The sequence below is a fragment of the Malania oleifera genome, chromosome 5 (assembly GCF_029873635.1).
Source record: "Malania oleifera isolate guangnan ecotype guangnan chromosome 5, ASM2987363v1, whole genome shotgun sequence".
Taxonomy (NCBI): Eukaryota; Viridiplantae; Streptophyta; class Magnoliopsida; order Santalales; family Ximeniaceae; genus Malania; species Malania oleifera.
The window spans coordinates 6,664,978-6,683,020 of record NC_080421.1 but is presented as its reverse complement, the minus strand read 5'-3'; the positions used below and the strand labels follow the sequence as shown (position 1 = coordinate 6,683,020).

General features: G+C 34.3%; 1 protein-coding gene across 4 annotated transcripts; it reads left to right on the top strand.

The window, feature by feature from the left end:
- Nucleotides 1–2,714: 2,714 nt before the first annotated feature.
- On the top strand, nt 2,715–15,134 carry LOC131156425 (protein BASIC PENTACYSTEINE4-like). 4 transcript variants are annotated; one of them, XM_058110101.1, is made up of 3 exons: nt 2,715–2,856; nt 13,203–13,337; nt 13,456–15,134. In XM_058110101.1, the coding sequence occupies exons 2-3, from the start codon at nt 13,269–13,271 to the stop codon at nt 14,314–14,316; spliced, it is 930 nt and encodes a 309-aa protein (XP_057966084.1). In that variant the 5' UTR covers nt 2,715–2,856; nt 13,203–13,268; the 3' UTR covers nt 14,317–15,134. The 4 variants fall into 4 exon arrangements, with proteins under 4 accessions (XP_057966084.1, XP_057966085.1, XP_057966082.1 ...); XM_058110102.1 differs by having other exon boundaries at nt 2,721–2,856; nt 13,162–13,337; XM_058110099.1 differs by having other exon boundaries at nt 2,728–2,856; nt 13,203–13,340.
- The last annotated feature ends 2,909 nt before the right edge of the window (nt 15,135–18,043 follow it).

Sequence of the window (18,043 nt, the reverse complement as noted above, 5' to 3'; positions counted from 1 at the left end):
CACGTGGACCGTAAAACAGACACGTGGATACTCGGTGCGTATTCTAAAAAAAAATATATGTTGCATATGACTAATTCATGACTACACTTTTTTTATAAAATAAAATATTTTAATAAAATTTTAATTTTAACAAAAATCTACTTGACTCCCTGAGATTTAGCAAATTGACAGAGACTTCCCTTAAGGTTTCAAAAATATCACAAACATTTTTCTAGAGATTTCAAAAATGTTATATATCTGCCTAAGGTTTACCATAAAGACACAGACATGTTCTTAAAAAAATTATTTTTTTTTTTGCAAAATATAAAGAAGGTTTGTGTCTTTTTGACAAATCTCAGGATAAGTCCTTAGAATTTTTGAATCCTCAAAGATAGTTATTGTCTTTTTATCAAACCTTAGGAGAGATTAGTGTCTTTTGTCTTAATATAATAAAAAATATATAATATATCAAACATTGTGATTTGTTTTATGATAATAATATTATTTTTTTTGTGTAAACGACCAAATTCTTTTGTTATAATCACTTTAATCCTAGTAGTAAACATCTTGTGAGCCAAATATGATCTTAATCTTGAGCAAGAAGAAGAAGAAAAAATGCATGAATAGAATTAGCCTATTGGGGCGTACTTGATTCCTATTCTTAGCGTTTGATTTATAGAACTCTCATTTCAGTTTCCATTTGATGCAGAATGAGATTTCCTATTTAGTTCACTTTTTTATTCATGTATTTTATCTATAATCAAATTTTGATTCCTAAAAACACAACACATACTACCATATTCGTCACAATGCATTTGCAAAATATTAAGTAATAGAATACTAAGTATAATTTGTAGGATTTATATCCCAAAGGATATGTCCCACATGAATGATATGGATCCTACATGTAGGGTATGTGTCACATATGATAAGGATATGAATTAATGGTTATATGGGTTAACTAAAGGATTAGCTTATTTAATAAGAGAAATTAATGGTAGAAGTTTGAAAAGATTCCTATATATATATATATATATATTAGCTACTATTATGGGGAGTAGCTATAAGGACATGCTATACATTAAGTTAAGCTTTAAGGGTAGGAAAAAAGAGCTAAAGAAGAGAAAGGAAAAGTTAAGCTCGTAAGCTCTAAGGGATTAGCTACATGGTGATGTCAGCTGCAAAGAAAAAATAGGAAGTAAGAAATTGTTCTCTCTCTGCCTCTACTTCTCTAATCATTAGGAGATCTCATAAATCTAGTAAAGGAAGAAAAGAGAAAGAGGAAAAGTGGGAGAAATGATTTTTTCAGATTCTCTGGGTGTTCTTCTCGATAGGTTCGATATGGCCGATTCTGGTATATAAAGTTTATAAATTTTGCCACATAAAGGTTATTGATGTGAAGTTCATGATAATTGAAAATCCTTAGTTGCAGTATATTTATGAAAATTATCCTAAAAATAATAATAGCATCTGAAATTTTCCTTACATAATTAGGTTATGATTATTGATGCATTATCGATTATTTATAATCTCAAGATAGCAGAAAATATTAATTTTTAACATTATTGCTTGTAAATATATATAATAATATAATTAATAGGGATATAATATACAAATGAATATACAATTTTATTTTATACGTATCAAGAAAACATAAGATAAAATGTAATATATATTTGAAAAATAGTTAAAACAAAATATATAATATGTAAAGTATAATGTGATGGTGATATTATTATAAATATCAATTGTTACATAATTAAATATAATAAATACTATATAATAATTATAGATAAGTTAATTGGCATCATTGATAAATTGTATTCATTCTAATTCCCATGTCTTTATTACCGAATACTATTACACAATTTAAATTTCGATTCTGTGTTGAACCAAATGTGAGATGAGAATTTGACATTTAATTTTCAATTTCATTGTATTTAAACTCCGATTCTAACTCTATACCAAATACTACTTAGAGGTTAAACAGAGAGAAATCCTTAACTAATTGTTTGGTTTATAGAATTTTCTAGGATTATTGAATATAAATTGATAATCATTTACATTCATGTTGAAAATATTACTTGACGGTTGGAATCCATTACTCTCACAAAGCATTATCATCTATTTGTCGGAAATTTGATTTCCATAAAAACGACGTTATTTTCCTTAAGTATTCCTCAAACCAGACACATAGGGAGTGTCTCCTTTCAAAATGGATCATCCAAATTTTTTCGTCTCCTATTTGATCCGCACAAAATAGAGAAAAGATTAAAAAATATATTAAAGGAAGACAAAATATTTTTTTTCCTCAACATGGGATATTTTTATAAATAAATATTAAATTTTGTATTTTGATATATTTAAAATACATAGCATCATTGTTTTGGATATTGTTGATGCGGATTCAAGTCGAGCTGAATTAGTATAATAGGATATTTTAATTAGACTCAACTTGAGATTTTAAAATTTAAAACATGATTTAAAATTAATTAATTTTTTTTAATTGTTGAATTGAAATGATTCACTTTAAAGGCAAGACAAATTATTAACTTTAATGAGATATATTAATTTTTAAAATACTATTATCTTATTTAAAATTATTTAGAATAAAAGGCATTTAAGTTTTTTTTTTTTGCTTGGCAAATTGTCGCAACCGAGTCGAGTTACTGAGTTCAGGGAACGGGTTGACTCACTAACACTGAGAAGTAACAAGTAGTAACGGTAGTCGGAAAAGGGAAGTACAGCGCAGCTCCATGTTTGGTCTTCTACTCCTCCACTGAGCTCCTGCAAGTTGCCTCTCAGTGTTTTTTTCTCTCTCTCTCCTCCTCCGGCGAAGAATTTCTCAGGCGATGCGGTTTGCTTCCACTTTACCCCGTGAGTTCTCTTTTTTCCTTCTCTGAATTCTATCATCTTCTCTTCTTTCACTTTTATCGCCATCCATATCCCTCTTTTCACGCTCTCTGTTCGATCTTCCGTTTCTTTTTTATTTGATTGAGGCCTCCAACATTGTATGCTACTCCTTAGTGTTCCTTAATTTCGGTAATTACAGCTGCGAAAACCCTAGCTCCAGTGATTTTGAGCTTGTTGTCAAAAAGCTATTCTATTAATTATATGTCGGCTGTTATTTTTGGATGTGCTTCTTTAATTAGCTGAGTTATTTTGCTAATCTTTGGCTTGCTGGATCAGCGTTGCGGCCTGCATTTTGAGGTTTTTTTCGTTATGCATAGATTGAAGATTTGTTGCGTCCAATGTTTTAGTTAGATTGCGTTTTAGGCTTCGTTCTGTTGCTAAGGAAGTGTTCGAAAAGAAATGATTTTGATTTTTGCGAGGCTTTGTCTGGTTGGATCGAGAACTTTGTACGGGAAAAGGAAAGGAAAACAATTTTTTATTGCAACTTTTTCTCTACTAGACACTGAGAAGAGTGTTTTTTTCCCCCTTTACAGATGATTGTAAATTAAGAGAAGTGATAAGTTAATGGCATGAAAATAAAATTTGTATTCGTTTCCTATTCCTTTCTTATTATCTAAACTAGAAAATGTGAATTCCCTTGTAGTTTCCCTTGATTTTCTTTTATGTTTTTGTTAAAAATGAATGAAAGTATTTCAATCTTATTTCATATCTCCAGAAGATTACAAGTATATATATTTATATACAATGATTTAACAACTGAAGAAACAACCAAAGAATCAAATAACAACTTAACTAAACAACTAACTTAACTAACTACAATGCTAATCAACTAATACAACTGATTGTTGTTACACAAGAATTAACTGATTAGCTGAGTGAGAGATGATCTGTTGCTGCTTCTATATTGCAGCATTTGTCACTGCAGATTCTGATGAAGCTTGAGCTAACTAAGATCAACACTCCCCCTCAAGTCACAATCCTTGACCTCTGTGACTTGCACTGAAGAACTCATTTTGCTTTGCCTTGGAACAAAAATGTCCTTTAATCCCAGCCTTTCCGATAGCCTTGAAAAGGAAGAGAATCCTAATGCCTTGGTGAAAATATCAGCTACCTGAGAATTTGTGCAATATGAAGAGTCTTTATCATGCCTTCCATAATCTTGTCTCTCACTAAATGACAGTCCACTTCAATGTGTTTTGTCCTCTCGTGAAATACAGGATTTGCAGCTATGTATAAAGCTGCTTGATTGTCACAAAATAGCATGGCTGGCTTAGGATGTTCAATCTGTAAGTCTTTAAGTAATTGTAAAACCCATGTGATCTCACAAACTGCACTTGCCATAGCCTTGTACTCAACTTCAGCAGAGGACCTTGAAACCACTCCTTGCTTCTTTGATTTCCAAGATATCAATGATTCACCCAAGTAAACAGCATAACCAATGATCTTCTTGTATCTAGGCAACCGGCCCAGTCTGCATCACAAAAGGATTTAATATGCAGCTCTAAATTGCTTGGAAAGAAAAGTCGTTTGCCTAGTGAGCCTTTAAGATACCGAAGTATTCTATTAGCTGCAAGTTGATGAGGCTCCCTAGGTTGTGATACAAATTGGCTTAACCTATTTACATCATAGGTAATATTTGGCCTGGTTAGAGTTAAGTATAACAATCCACCAATTAACCTTCTATACTGAGTTGGATCATCAAGTGGTTTACCTTCATGCTTGGACAACCTCAAGTTTTGTTTTATAGGAAATTTAACAAGTTTATTGCCAATAAAACCTGTATCTTTCAAAATCTCTAATGCATACTTTCTCTAGTTTAAGCTGATCCCTTTATCAGTTCTAGCCACTTCAAGTCCTAAAAAATATCTTAGTGATCCCAGATCTTTCAAACCAAACTTGGCATCAAGTACTTGCTTCAAATTGTCAACGCAAGAAGGATCATTACCAGTAATCAAGATATCATCTACATAAACCAGTAGTACTGTGAAAGAACAACCTGATGTGTGAGTGAACAATGAATAGTCAGACCTTGATTGGACAAATCCCATCTGCAAAATTGTGGTAGAGAATTTTTCAAACCACTGCCTAGAGGCCTGCTTAAGTCCATAAAGACTTTTATTCAATTTACAAACAAGATGCTCCCCCTTGCTATGAAAGCCTGGTGGAAGAGACATGTACACATCCTCAACTATCTCCCCATGAAGAAAAGCATTATTAACATCAAGTTGATGTAAATACCACCATTTCACAGTAGCTAAAGCAAGCACTATCCTCACTGAAACAGACTTGGCAGCAGGTGAAAAAGTGTCTGAGTAATCTAAGCCAAGTAAGTGAAACCCTTGGCAACCAAACGAGCCTTGTACCTTTCAATGGAACCATCAGGGTGTTACTTAATATGTACACCCATTTGCAACCAATAGGAGATTTACCAGGAGGTAGTGTAATGAGAGTCCATGTGTCATTGAGTTCTAAAGCAGCAATTTCTTTGTCCATGGCTTCTCTCCACTCAGAATATTGCACTACTTGATGAAAGGAAACAGGTTCTGAGGGAACAGAAGTAACAGCCATGACAAAAGAGTAAGAGGGACCAAGGTGAGAGTAGTTTAAGCCTTCAGAAACATCATATGGCAAACCAGGGGCAGGTTTGGTACTGACAAGCTTACAAGAATAATTTGATAAGTAAGAAGGAGGATGATGAGATCGAGTAGACCTTCGTAAAGGAGGAAGAGGAATTATGGAAGGAGAGGGGACAATAGGCACTAGAGCATCTGTAGAATCAAAGTTAGAAGAATCATTTGCTGAAGAACTAGGAATTTTAGAATCATGATTAGAAGAATAATGTTCTGCAAAAGTAGGTAAAGGTGGACTAGATTGTGGAGAAGTATCAAAATGTGGAGAATGTGAAGAAAATTGAGGAGATAAAGACACAGGAACAGAGTGAAAATCAGAAGAACTAGAAGTACAATGAGGAAAATCAAAATTATCTAGATAAGAAATAGAAGGATTAACAGAATTTTCAAAAGGAAAAATGTGCTCATAGAATTGAACATCTCTGGATATGAAAATAGAATTAGTCTTAATATCCAAAAGCTTATATCCTTTAATGCCATGAGGGTAGCCTAGAAACACACATTTTCTAGCCCTAGGTGCAAACTTGTGCCTATTGTGAGGGAGAGTAGAAGCAAAGCATAAACAACCAAAACATTTTAAATGAGAATAAGAAGGAGACTTGTTAAAAAGAAGCTCAAAAGGACTCTTATTTCCTAAAGACTTGGAAGGAATCCTATTGAGTAAGTAAACAGCAGTCAATATGCAATCACCCCAGTAGTTCAATGATACCTTTAATTGAAATAATAATGCTCTTGCAATATTTAGGATGTGTTGATGCTTCCTCTCAACAATGGCATTTTGTTGAGGAGTATCAACATGGCTCAACTGATGCAAGATGCCATTATTATGGAAAAAATCTTTAAGAAAAAATTCAGTGTCATTGTCACTCCTGATGGTCTGAATCATGGCATTAAATTGAGTTTTAACTAAAGCAACAAATTGAGGAAGAAGAAACTGAGTATCAGATTTTTGTTTAACAAGGTAAACCCAAGTACATCTAGTGAAATCATCCACAATTGTTAGAAAATATCTAAAACCTTCAAGAGTACAAGTAGCAAAAGGACCCCAGAGGTCACAATGTATTAACTCAAAAGGTTTATTTGAAACATTACTACTACAAGCAAAGGGTAGTCTTTTCTGCTTAGAAAAATGACAAACATCACAACAATCTGGTTTGTTACAAGTATTTATGTCAAGAACTTCTTTAAGCAAAGAAAACTTGGAATAAGAAGGATGACCCAGCCTAGTGTGCCACAACTCTTAAGAAGAATGACCAACATGAACAGTATTGACGGCAAGAGCAGTGTGCACAGTAGAATCTTGCAGCAAATACAGTCCATTATGTTCTTTACCCAGACCAATCGTGCTCCATAGAACAAAGTCCTGAATAAAACAGCAATTACCAAGAATTATAAGGCAAAGAGAAAGATTTTTGGTAAGCTTACTAGCTGAAATTAAATTGAAACTGAAGGTAGGAACACACAAAACATCAGTGAGAGTGAGAGTAGAAGAAAGTTGCACTGTGCCTATGTGTGTGACTAAGGCCTTTTTCCCATTTGGCAAGTAGACATAAGATTGTACAATGGAAGTAATAGAAGTTAGTTGAGAGATAGAATGGACCATATGGTCAGTGGCTCTAGTATCAATGATCCAATCATTGGATTTAAAGTCATGTGTATGAACAGATTGGGCAGAAAAAATGGAATGAGATAAATTTGGCTGAAACCAAAAGGGGTTACCTGAAAAATTGGAAGAACAAGAGGGAGTAGAAGATGCAACAGGTGCCGTGACAGGTGTAGCCTGATGAGAAACTTGAGTACCAATTCCTGATCTAGATGCTAAATGATTTTTCAAAAAAGCAAGCAACTGCTCACATTGAGCCTGAGTAATTTGACATTGTGTCAAGGAAGGTTGTTGTGAAAAATTTGACTGCATAGAAGCTACTCCAAAAGAACCACCAAAATTATTTGATGCAGGCATGATCTCTGAGTGAAGACCAAGATGCGACAAAGAACCATTAATTTGAGAATTAGTGCCCTAAGAATTGGTCAAAGCAGTAGTGAGATCAAAATTCCTAAAACCACCAATCACTTGGTTAGCCATAATCTTGTTTCCTCCTTTGGGTTTTTATCGTGGAGGATAACCATGAAGCTTATAGCATTTATCAGCTATATGACCTGTTAGACCACAATAGGTACATATTGGCCTTTCTTTCTTAGAATACCCTCCTCCTTTGCCGCCATTATGATTCTGAAATTGCCCTTTGTTGTGGTTAACAAACATGGCAGCAGCTTCGAGATTATAGCCCATGGTACCATGACCAATGTTCCTTCTCTTTTCTTCTTGTAGAACCAAAAAACAAACTTTGCTTAATGAAGGAAATGGTTCTATTAATAATATTTGACCAATAAGATTGCTATAACTATCATTTAGGCCCATCAGAAACCTGAAAACATGTTCCTTGTGCTGGGCATCCAATTGAGAAGCCTTGGATCCACAGGTACAAGCACAAGAACAAACAGTAAAAGGCCAATACCTGATAAACTCATCCCATAAAGTCTTGAATTTTGTAAAATAGGAACTCACCGAGAGTGAACCTTGTGAAAGATGAGAGATTCCTTTCTCAAGTTCAAAAAATCGTGGTGTGTTACCCTGTGATAGCCTATCCATAAGGTCAATCCACAAATCCTTTGCATTATTGTTGTACATCACACTAGCTTTCAATTCCATACTCAAAGAATTGGTTAGCCAAGAAAATATTGTAGTATTGCATCGATTCCAGGAATTGAATAATGGAGAAGAAGAATCTGGTTCTGTGATTGAGCCATTTACAAATCCAAACATGTTTCTGGAACTCAAAGCCAAGAACACTGATCTAGCCCAACTCATGTAATTTTCTGGACGTGTGAGAGGTTGAGAAGTAAGAACAAAACCTGGATTTTCATTCGCAGGAAGAAAATAAGGATTGTTAGCATATTCGTCTGCCATTGCTGTGCTTGAATTGGACACAACTTGCGAAGAACTGGAAGTAGATGTTGTTTGCAATGAACCAGCAGCGGAAGCCATTGAGATATTCGAAGAAAAAAAAACTTGAAATCAAGAATTCAAAAATTGAAAACAGAGAGTAAAATGCTCTGATACCATGTTAAAAATGAATGAAAGTATTTCAATCTTATTCCAGATCTCCAGAAGATTACGAGGATATATATTTATATACAATGATTTAACAACTGAAGAAACAACCAAAGAATCAAATAACAACTTAACTAAACAACTAACTTAACTAACTACAATGCTAATCAGCTAATAGAACTGATTGCTGTTACACAAGAATTAACTGATTAGCTGAGTGATAGATGATCTGCTGCTGCTTCTGTATTGCAGCATTTGTTACTGCAGATTTTGATGAAGCTTGAGCTTACTGAGATCAACAGTTTTTCAAGTTTGAAAGGAAGCACTAGCCTTCTACACTTCTCATTTTAATAAATTTATTTATGGATAAGAAAAGAGACTTTTTTCATTTTCTGAAAACGTCGCGGATAGGGGTAGTTGTGAATTTTTAGTTAATTTGTGTTTACTGTTTAAGTTTTGTTCTGATGCATTGTGAGGACCAATTGTGATTTCTTCCCCCCCCCCCCCCCCAGGCGGGGTAAAGCATGGTTGAGTTGAGTTGTCAATCTATGCATAAAGCCAAAAGCGACATGATATTCAAAACTCAAAACTGTATTGTAATATCTATTCCTTTCTTTTCTTTTCTTTTCTTTTTTCCCTGCAGGAATTAAATGGATACCTAGTCTGATTTTCAAGTTTTGATTGATTATTTTTACATTGGCCGGTGACTTGCTGTTAATTTAACCGCTCAGCAGTAAGTAGGAGTTGCTTTGGAATTTACAAATGTATGTGATGCATATTAAAAAAAAGAACAACCAGCTAGCTTCAGCCTCTTACATGCTTGCCTGCATAACACACTACACAGATAAGGAAAAATTAGCATACACAAATGCACCTGCACACAAAGAGGAGATGTGGGTGTTTTTAGAGCATACAGAGGGATCTTTACGACAGAGGAAGATGTGGAGCTAAGTCGGAAAAAAAAAATTTATTAAACAATTTTTTTAATGCTTAGACAGAATTTGTTTATTTATTTATTTATTTGACTTTTTTTAAAACATTTTTTTAGTGTTTATGATGCTTGGTGTTGGTTGAGTGTTGGGATTTCTACTCAGCGAAACTCTACTAGTGTAATCTGAGTCAGTGGCCCAACCTAGAAGAAACTCATAGCATGGGAGGAAGGGGGAGCGAGGTCGCATTTTTCTAAAACAAGGAATTCATATTTCCTGTACAGATGATTCAGCATTAAAAATTGTAAACACTGATATAGGAACTAAAATGATAATGCTAGAAAGAAAGGGGGAGCAAGGTCGCATTTTTCTAAAACAAGGAATTCATATTTCCTGTACAGATGATTCAGCATTAAAATTTGTAAACACTGATATAGAAAGTAACTCAACTAAGTGTTTGAATTTGAAGTTCGAATAATTATATCTAACAAAATCCTTTTATTTGTGATTATAGGCAAGTACGAGAGAGAATTAGATGTGCATTGGGGGGGGGGGGGGGTTTCCATTTCATATTGTTTTGCACACTTGCACTTTCAAGCACTTGGATCACTCACTAAGTATTTGAGGTGGCATTAGGAAAGATTGCATTAAATGAATATAGTAAACTTGCCTGCTTTCCCGGTTTCTTTTCTAGATCGCATACCATTGTGATCAAAACCCCTAAACCCTAAAGTTGGCATATGGATCTCAAAAATATGCCCTTGACTAGGTTAGGATCGTCTTATTTAGTTTTGAGTGTTTTTGAAATTCTTGAGTTGGGTTTTCTTTTGCACAATTGAATTAAAATTAAATTTACTAAGAGTTAGCTACAAGGTTGGAGTTGGATAATTGAAGTAGAGTTGTGAATCGTGATTGAGCCTATTTTGTTGTAGTCTGGCTATATTTATGGGCTGTGCATTTGGAGGGTGGGGGTGATGGAACTCAGAGAGAAAGAGTTAAAACTTTATGCACTGTGGTTGCATACCCTTGTCAAAATCAATCCCACATGGTTCATAACTTTGTATTTAATTTGCGCTCAGACCAACAATTGATCAAGATTTCCTAATTTCTGCATTGGTGCTTTAAATGTACAAAGGTAGTCATAGCAAGTGCCGAACTGAATGTTTCCTTGGATTAAGTTGCAGTGTTATAAGGATTGAAACCTTCATAGGAGCTGCTCGTAGAAAGCATGTTTTCTGAATCTAATCCTATCAGCTTCTTTGACATTGATGATAGGAGCATAAAGTGCTATGATACATGATACTATCAGGGTTTTTTATTTTGTTTTGACGTTTTAGCTATTTAGATATGTCCTCTGTATAAAAGTAATGTGATTGGGATATTGGTGTTTTTTAGATTCAAATATTGCTATATGGATTCAGCAGAAGATTTTTGTTGCAGTTTCCTCTTTAAGAATAGAAACCAATATATAGGAATTACCTCGTGGCATCTTAAAAAGGGTATGACACAAATTTTTATTTTTTATATTCAGTAAAGGAAAATTCTATGACACAACACTGTATAACCACAAAATCAGGGTGCCATTCTTTAGTTCTCTCTCTCTCTCTGCAGAAGGGAGGGGTTGCTTTGCCCCCAGCATGAGCTTTTGGGTCATGACTCTGAATTTAGAGTAAAATTTGAAGCTAAACTTGCTTGCATGATAGCATACCGAGTTTTCTGCTTATGGTGAAGTGGCATTGAGGGTATTATTTTTGGTTCTCATCTTTTGGATTCAGATTGTGGAGTCACCCTAGCCAAAATTCTAAAATGGGCATAAACTGGTCAATGTACTCCCTGAATCTTAACAGGTCATTTAGGTCACTGATGGGCTTTGACATTGCATTCAACTTGCATTTTTACATATTAGTTAGACATGGATGAAGGATTAAACTTCTGTCATACTGAAATAAAGGGAACTGTATATGTATTATGTACATGTTTCCACTCCCAAATTATTGGTCAAGGAACTTTAAAAACTTAGAAGTTATGCTTTGGAAGTTGAATCCTCTTGAATTCCCAATGCTTCATTATGTGCTTTGCTGCACTCTTAGACGTGGCATGCCTCATCATTGCAAACACTTGTATTAGTGTCTCACTGCAAGATTTTCTTTGATTACATCTTGTGAACATACCATGAAATATTCTCTTGGGCTCATAGATGTTTTCAGGCATAGAGCAGTATAGAATTTGCATTTATGTCATGTTTGAGGTGCTCATCTGCATCGTATTGTACATTTAATAATTAACAGACCAGTAGGATTTTTTAATTTAAATCCCTTATTTGCTAACTGAGTGGTTTATTCAATAGAGGAAGAATGTTAGTTGCAAAGAGCATTTTTAGCAACAACACTTTTAGCATCAAGATGACTGACTTTTGCCATTATCCATGGTAACAGCCATGATTTTAAAACCTAGACCAGACCAGCCAGTCCGACCGGCTTCAACCAGAACGGCCACCAGGCTCTCCAGTCACTGCCTAGAAACTGGATTTTTATGTGAACTGGTGTTGAGTTGGCTGACCTGGTGAGAATGTGCTGGCCTGGACTGAGGTCACTGGCAGGTCAACCCATTCCCTACACGGAAAACATATAATGTTGTACACAAGTTGCTGAGACCTCTTAAACCTTCAAGGGTTTACCTTACCGCTTGACCAACTGGTGTTCTTTGTGAAAACACAAACAAAACAAGTGATGCACCTAGACACCTACTTTTGTAAGTTTTGAGAATTATACTCTTCTCTCCATCTTCCATTAGATCCTTATTATAATAATAACAACAACAGCAACAGCTACTCCTAGGTAATGTACATGGATTAAGCATTGATTATAAAAGACTTGTAATTAGCTAGTAGGTGATTATGACCAACATCTTTGTAAAATCATCTTTGGTCAGTATAATATTGCCACTGCATGCGTGTGCGTATCATAATGAAATCAATGGTTCGACCACTTGTTTGGCTGGCCGGTCTGACGAACCTAGTAGCCTCACCCCCAGTTTTAAAACAACAGTAACTTCTATCCTTTAGGTACAGTGGACCTCTGAGTTTGTGCTTCGCCTAATTTAGGTGGTGATCCCATCTGCAGTTTTGCTGTAGGCACCTCATCCATGGCCTCACTGTTCGTTTTGCCTTCTTTGTTACCCAAGCAGCTGAAGAAGTTTCTGTTTCTTCTGAGCAAAGATTAATGCTCTTTGAAATCTTAGATATTTGATATTTCTGATAGCACAATGAAAAATCTGATTCTTCGCATCTCCTATAGCCTTGAGAACCAATGTTATTTATGGCTAACCCAGTGAGATGTTTTTACTTGGATTTTTATTCTCTCTTTGCTTGTGGCTGTGGGATGGGAAAAGAACTACTCGTACTGAAATGTGTGCAGTTATTTTTTCATTGAATTATCAAATTTGTGTTTTTCTGTGACAATGGCACTTTGATGGTGACTTTGTGGGTTTTTTCCCCTTCCAGTGGGAACCCATATGTTTGCAGTGCTTTTTGACACTGGAGTGTGCTCATCATTAAAAGCAGTGGGAAAAGCTTTGCTCTTAACAACACTACACTTAGATGCCAATTTCTGACTTCATTCTTTCATCCTTTTAATACAGAAGTCTCATGGAAGAAAACTGGTTGATGTCGCTTTTCTGAGCATTCAATAGCAGTGTGAATGTAAAATGGATGATGGCAGCCAACGTGAAAATGGGAGACATAAGCAAGATTATTACAAAGGAGCACACACTCTGGTAGTAAGAAGGCAATCAATTTCCCTAGTCCCTTACTCTCATTAGTAAAGGGGTAAAAAACAAATAGATATCATATTCTTTATGCTGAGTAGAATGCCATTCTCCTTTGATTTTGCAGTGGAATATGACGCCACAACACCAGGTAAAGGAACAAAATGCTTTGACCATGAATAAGAAGTTCATGGCAATCATTGCTGAGAGGGATGCTGCTATTCAAGAACGGAATATGGCCTTATCTGAAAAAAAGGCAGCCTTAGCTGAGCGAGATGTGGCAATCTTGCAGCGGGATGCAGCAATTGCAGAGCGGGATACCGCTATAATGGAACGAGATAATGCCATTGCTTCCCTACAATACCGCGATAATGCCATCAGTCTAGGAATTCAACGCGGATCAAAGCGCATGCACCACCCCTCAAACCGCTCATCCAATGTGGCCGATGCTCCTTTTGGTTCAAGGGATGTCCAGATAACCAATGCCTTCCCCATATCAGTCATTGCTTCAGAAGCTGTCAAGTCACATCCAAAACGAACAAAGGAAAACAAGGCTATTTCATCGAAGGCATCAAAACTAACTCATAAAGGAAAGAGAGTAGGCGAGGACTTGAACCGGCAGGTTACTTCTATCGGGACAAAGATGAAGAATGAGTGGGATCATGATCTAGGGTTGAACCAGGTCACATTTGATGAGTCCACTATGCCAATTCCCGTTTGCTCGTGCACAGGAGTGTTCAGGCAGTGCTACAAGTGGGGCAATGGTGGGTGGCAGTCTTCTTGTTGCACCACCACCTTGTCGTTATATCCACTGCCACCAATGCCTAATAAGCGTCATGCACGGATGGGTGGCCGGAAGATGAGTGGAACTGTTTTTACGAGATTGCTTAGTAAGCTTGCATCCGAAGGCCAAGATCTATCTGTGCCGCTAGATCTCAAGGACCACTGGGCCAGACACGGGACAAATCGCTACATCACCATCAAGTAACTTGCTGATGTTGTATGAGGTAATGTAGTTTTTTCTCTTTTTTGATCCTAAATCTGTCCATTCTGGTTGTTTAGCTGAATTAGATTAGAGAATCCATTGGAGCTTGTCCAATGGATTGGTTGTTTTGCATGATCAGTGTCATGAAATTAAGGCATCATCTGTTCCCATAGGGAGGGAAATTTTTTGTGGGCTGTCGGAGTTTATATGCAGTTGCAGCATAGGATCCCCATGTTCTGTAGTGTTTTTGAACCTTTTTGGTTTGGCAAGCCCTGCGGTACAAATGATATCCTTCATTGCAAAAATCAGTCTCGTGCTTCTTGTTTCTTGAGGACGCAATGGTACCAGTTCTGTTGTGTTTGCTTCCATGGCCATAGCTTAGCTGATTGAACACCTTACCCTAACCTTGAAAAAGCATAGGGCAAGCAAGACAACTTAATGCGATAAAATTCTTCTTTCTGGAAGTAAAATATGGACAGTTTAGGTTAGCTGATTGAACACCTTAACCTTGAAAAGTCATAGGACAAGCAAGACCAGTTCTGCAATAAAATTGTTCTTTTCCCTAGAAACAGGGTAGGAAAACATATTGGATTTCCTCCTCCAAATATTTGCTGCATCTGTTACTTATTTCATGATGCTCAGGACTTGCATCCTTTAAATTATGCTACAATGGAGCGTTTGGGGTCATTGGCTTACCAAAATTTTCTTTAAATGCTCTAAGGAATAAACATGGGTATAAAGCTGTGATCTCACAAACTGGGTCGACGGTATGTAAATTTGTGCAGAATATGCTGTAATAAATTATGAAAATGTTTTGCTCATCTCCGTGCACGGGTTTCGATACATTGTCATGCTGTTAACAACGTCCCCCCCTATTTGAATCAAGAATTTTTATCGGAGAAAAGAAAATAAACCTACTCAAATGATTGAAAATTAATAAAAATCAAAGGTGTTAATGGCATGTAAAATATAAAATATTATTTATTGGTTTGTTATATATTTTATTTTTTATTTCTTGATAGCCCAAAAAGAGAGGTGAGTTTTTTTCATAATTTTCTACACTTTCCCTCGTTTCACTAGTCATCGACTATAACATATTAAACAAAACAGAAAGAAAAATTTCTTTTTTTTAATAAGAAACCTCTATTCAACCAAAGCAACGTGGCTGCCATCTCCCAGCAGATTTTCACGCAGCAGATGGAGATGAAGTGGCTAGCATGTCGCAGCCAACTATGGCATCCCAAGCTGAAGAAAAAAAATTACTTTTGGGAACGAAAGTAGTATTGTATTTTCTGTTTGGACACGATTATTCTGTAGTACTCTGGGAATTCCAATTGCCTCCAATGGTTAAACGATTAAAGTCGTTCGGTGGGCTGTTAAATAAAACCCATGACAAGTCTCAATCCCATCTAAAGTTTCTATTGAGAGGGAAAATGTGAAGGAAAAGGAGAGGAGAAGAAAATGAGGAGGAAATTTATTTTCTTTTATATTTTCCTTCGCTATTAAATACTATTAAAAATTAAAATTATTTTAATATAGTTAAAAATTAAGAAAAATTAAATATTAATGATGTGTAAAATAATTTGTTTTTAAATTTGATATATTTTTTATTTTTTTTCTCATTTTCCTCGATAATCAAACAAGAAAATGAAATCTTCTTGATATTTTTCTTTTCCTAATATTTTTTGAATTTCAAATGGAGTTTATTTCTTGTATGTTCATAATTATTACTTTTAACATATAATAAGCGAGGAATAAACATTTTCATGATGAAATTTGAGAATAATTACTCATTATTAATTCTTTATTGTGGATTCATAAAATATTTGATATTGTTATTTATTTTATTGTAATAATATAATTTTTTATATAACTAATTATAACTAACTTACTAAAACTAGTCTATTCCTGAGAATAGGTAGTCTGCGAACCAAACCTAACCTTAATCTCTTTTTTTTCTTTTTCTTTTTTCCCTCTTTCCTTTGAGAATACCCCTATCCACCTAAAAGGAGATCAATCAAGAATTTTGAGGGGGGAAATAAGGAAAAGGAAAATAGATAGAAAATTTATTTTTCATTATAATTTCTCTCTTTATTAAAGAATACTAAAAATAAAAGTTTATTCTAATATAATTAAAAAATTAAGAAAAATTAAATATTAATAATGCTTAAAATTAAATTTTTATTCATTGATTTGTAGATTTTTTGATCTCTTTCTTACTTTCCTTAATAATAAAATATTAAAAGTATATTCATTCATATTCCCCTTTCCTTCTCAAATTTTTCAAGTTCCAAGCGGGGCTTTAGAGTCTGTTTGGATCAAGAATTTTACTTAGGAAAAGGAAAGGAAGGAAAATAAGAAAGAAACTGATTTTTCATTATATTTTTCTTTTATATTAAATTAGATGAAAGTTTATTATATATGATTAAAAATTAATAAAAAAAATAAACGTTAATTGTAGTAACCCGGCCTAAAAAAATGATTAATTAATTAATTAATTAATTGAACATTATTAAATTAAATTAACTAAATAACTAATATGATGGATATAAAGTATATATATATATATATATATATAATATTAATATAATATATTGAAGTAAAGATATAAATATTATTATATATTATAACATATATGTATATCGTCAGATTACATTTTGGGTTTGAACACCCCCCCAAGTGCTGATCTCTCTCTCTCTCTACTTTCTCTCTCCTCAACCTCTCTCTCTCCTCGATTTTCTCGGTCAAACGTGCGTTAATCAAAGAACGAAAAATATTCTTGGGTTCCAAATTCGACCACCAACATTTTAATCCAAGTGGATTTGTCGTAAGAGCGTCATAAGCAGCACTCCTAGGATGAGGTAAGGGGAATAAATTATGTAAAAAAATTTTATAATTTAATCAATTAAATTGTAATATGAGATTATAGGAATTATATATACGTTTTTCTGAATATTCTGGCATATGGAAACTGGATTTTAGATTATTATTATTATTATGAGTTAATTAAATTGGCATTTGTGAGTTTAGAGATTTTATAATAATTATTATTTTAAAATTGAACCGATTGAATTTAAGTATTTGATTTATGGATTATTATAATAGATTTTTTAAATGATTTGATTGGTTAAAATTATTGGTTTGATTTATTATATTTATTTTGTAAAGAATTAAAGTGAGTAGAATTGGTTATCTCTGTTTTTCCTTTAAATATATATTTTAAGTTAAATAAATGGTAGAGATAATTAAACCTACGTTTCCAGTAAAACAGATATTGGGTATAAAATGACCTATTTTCCAGTAGTTTATATAATTATGAGAAACACTTAAATCGTGTGGCATGAGAAAGAATTTTATTGTTTAATTAAAGTTATAAGTTTATGGTTTGATATAATGATATACTGGAAATGTGTTGATAAAATATATTATTTTCTGGAATGGTTGAAAAGAGTGCATATATAGTAAATAATTATGGTGGCGTATATAGCACGAGTATTGTTAAATTGCAATATATGGTTTAAGAACTCCGATGGACCATAGATCGCTCGGTACCGCAGCTATAGTAATGAAGAGCTTAGTGCAACCACACATCTCGGGGAAAGTGTTGGTATTGAATAGTTGAATGGGCCAATGAAGTGTAAAGTTTCAACCAAGAGTATAGTTGTAAAGTATTTACAGTACACAACTTATAGTTGTAAAAGTATTAACAACTTACAGTTTATAGTATTTA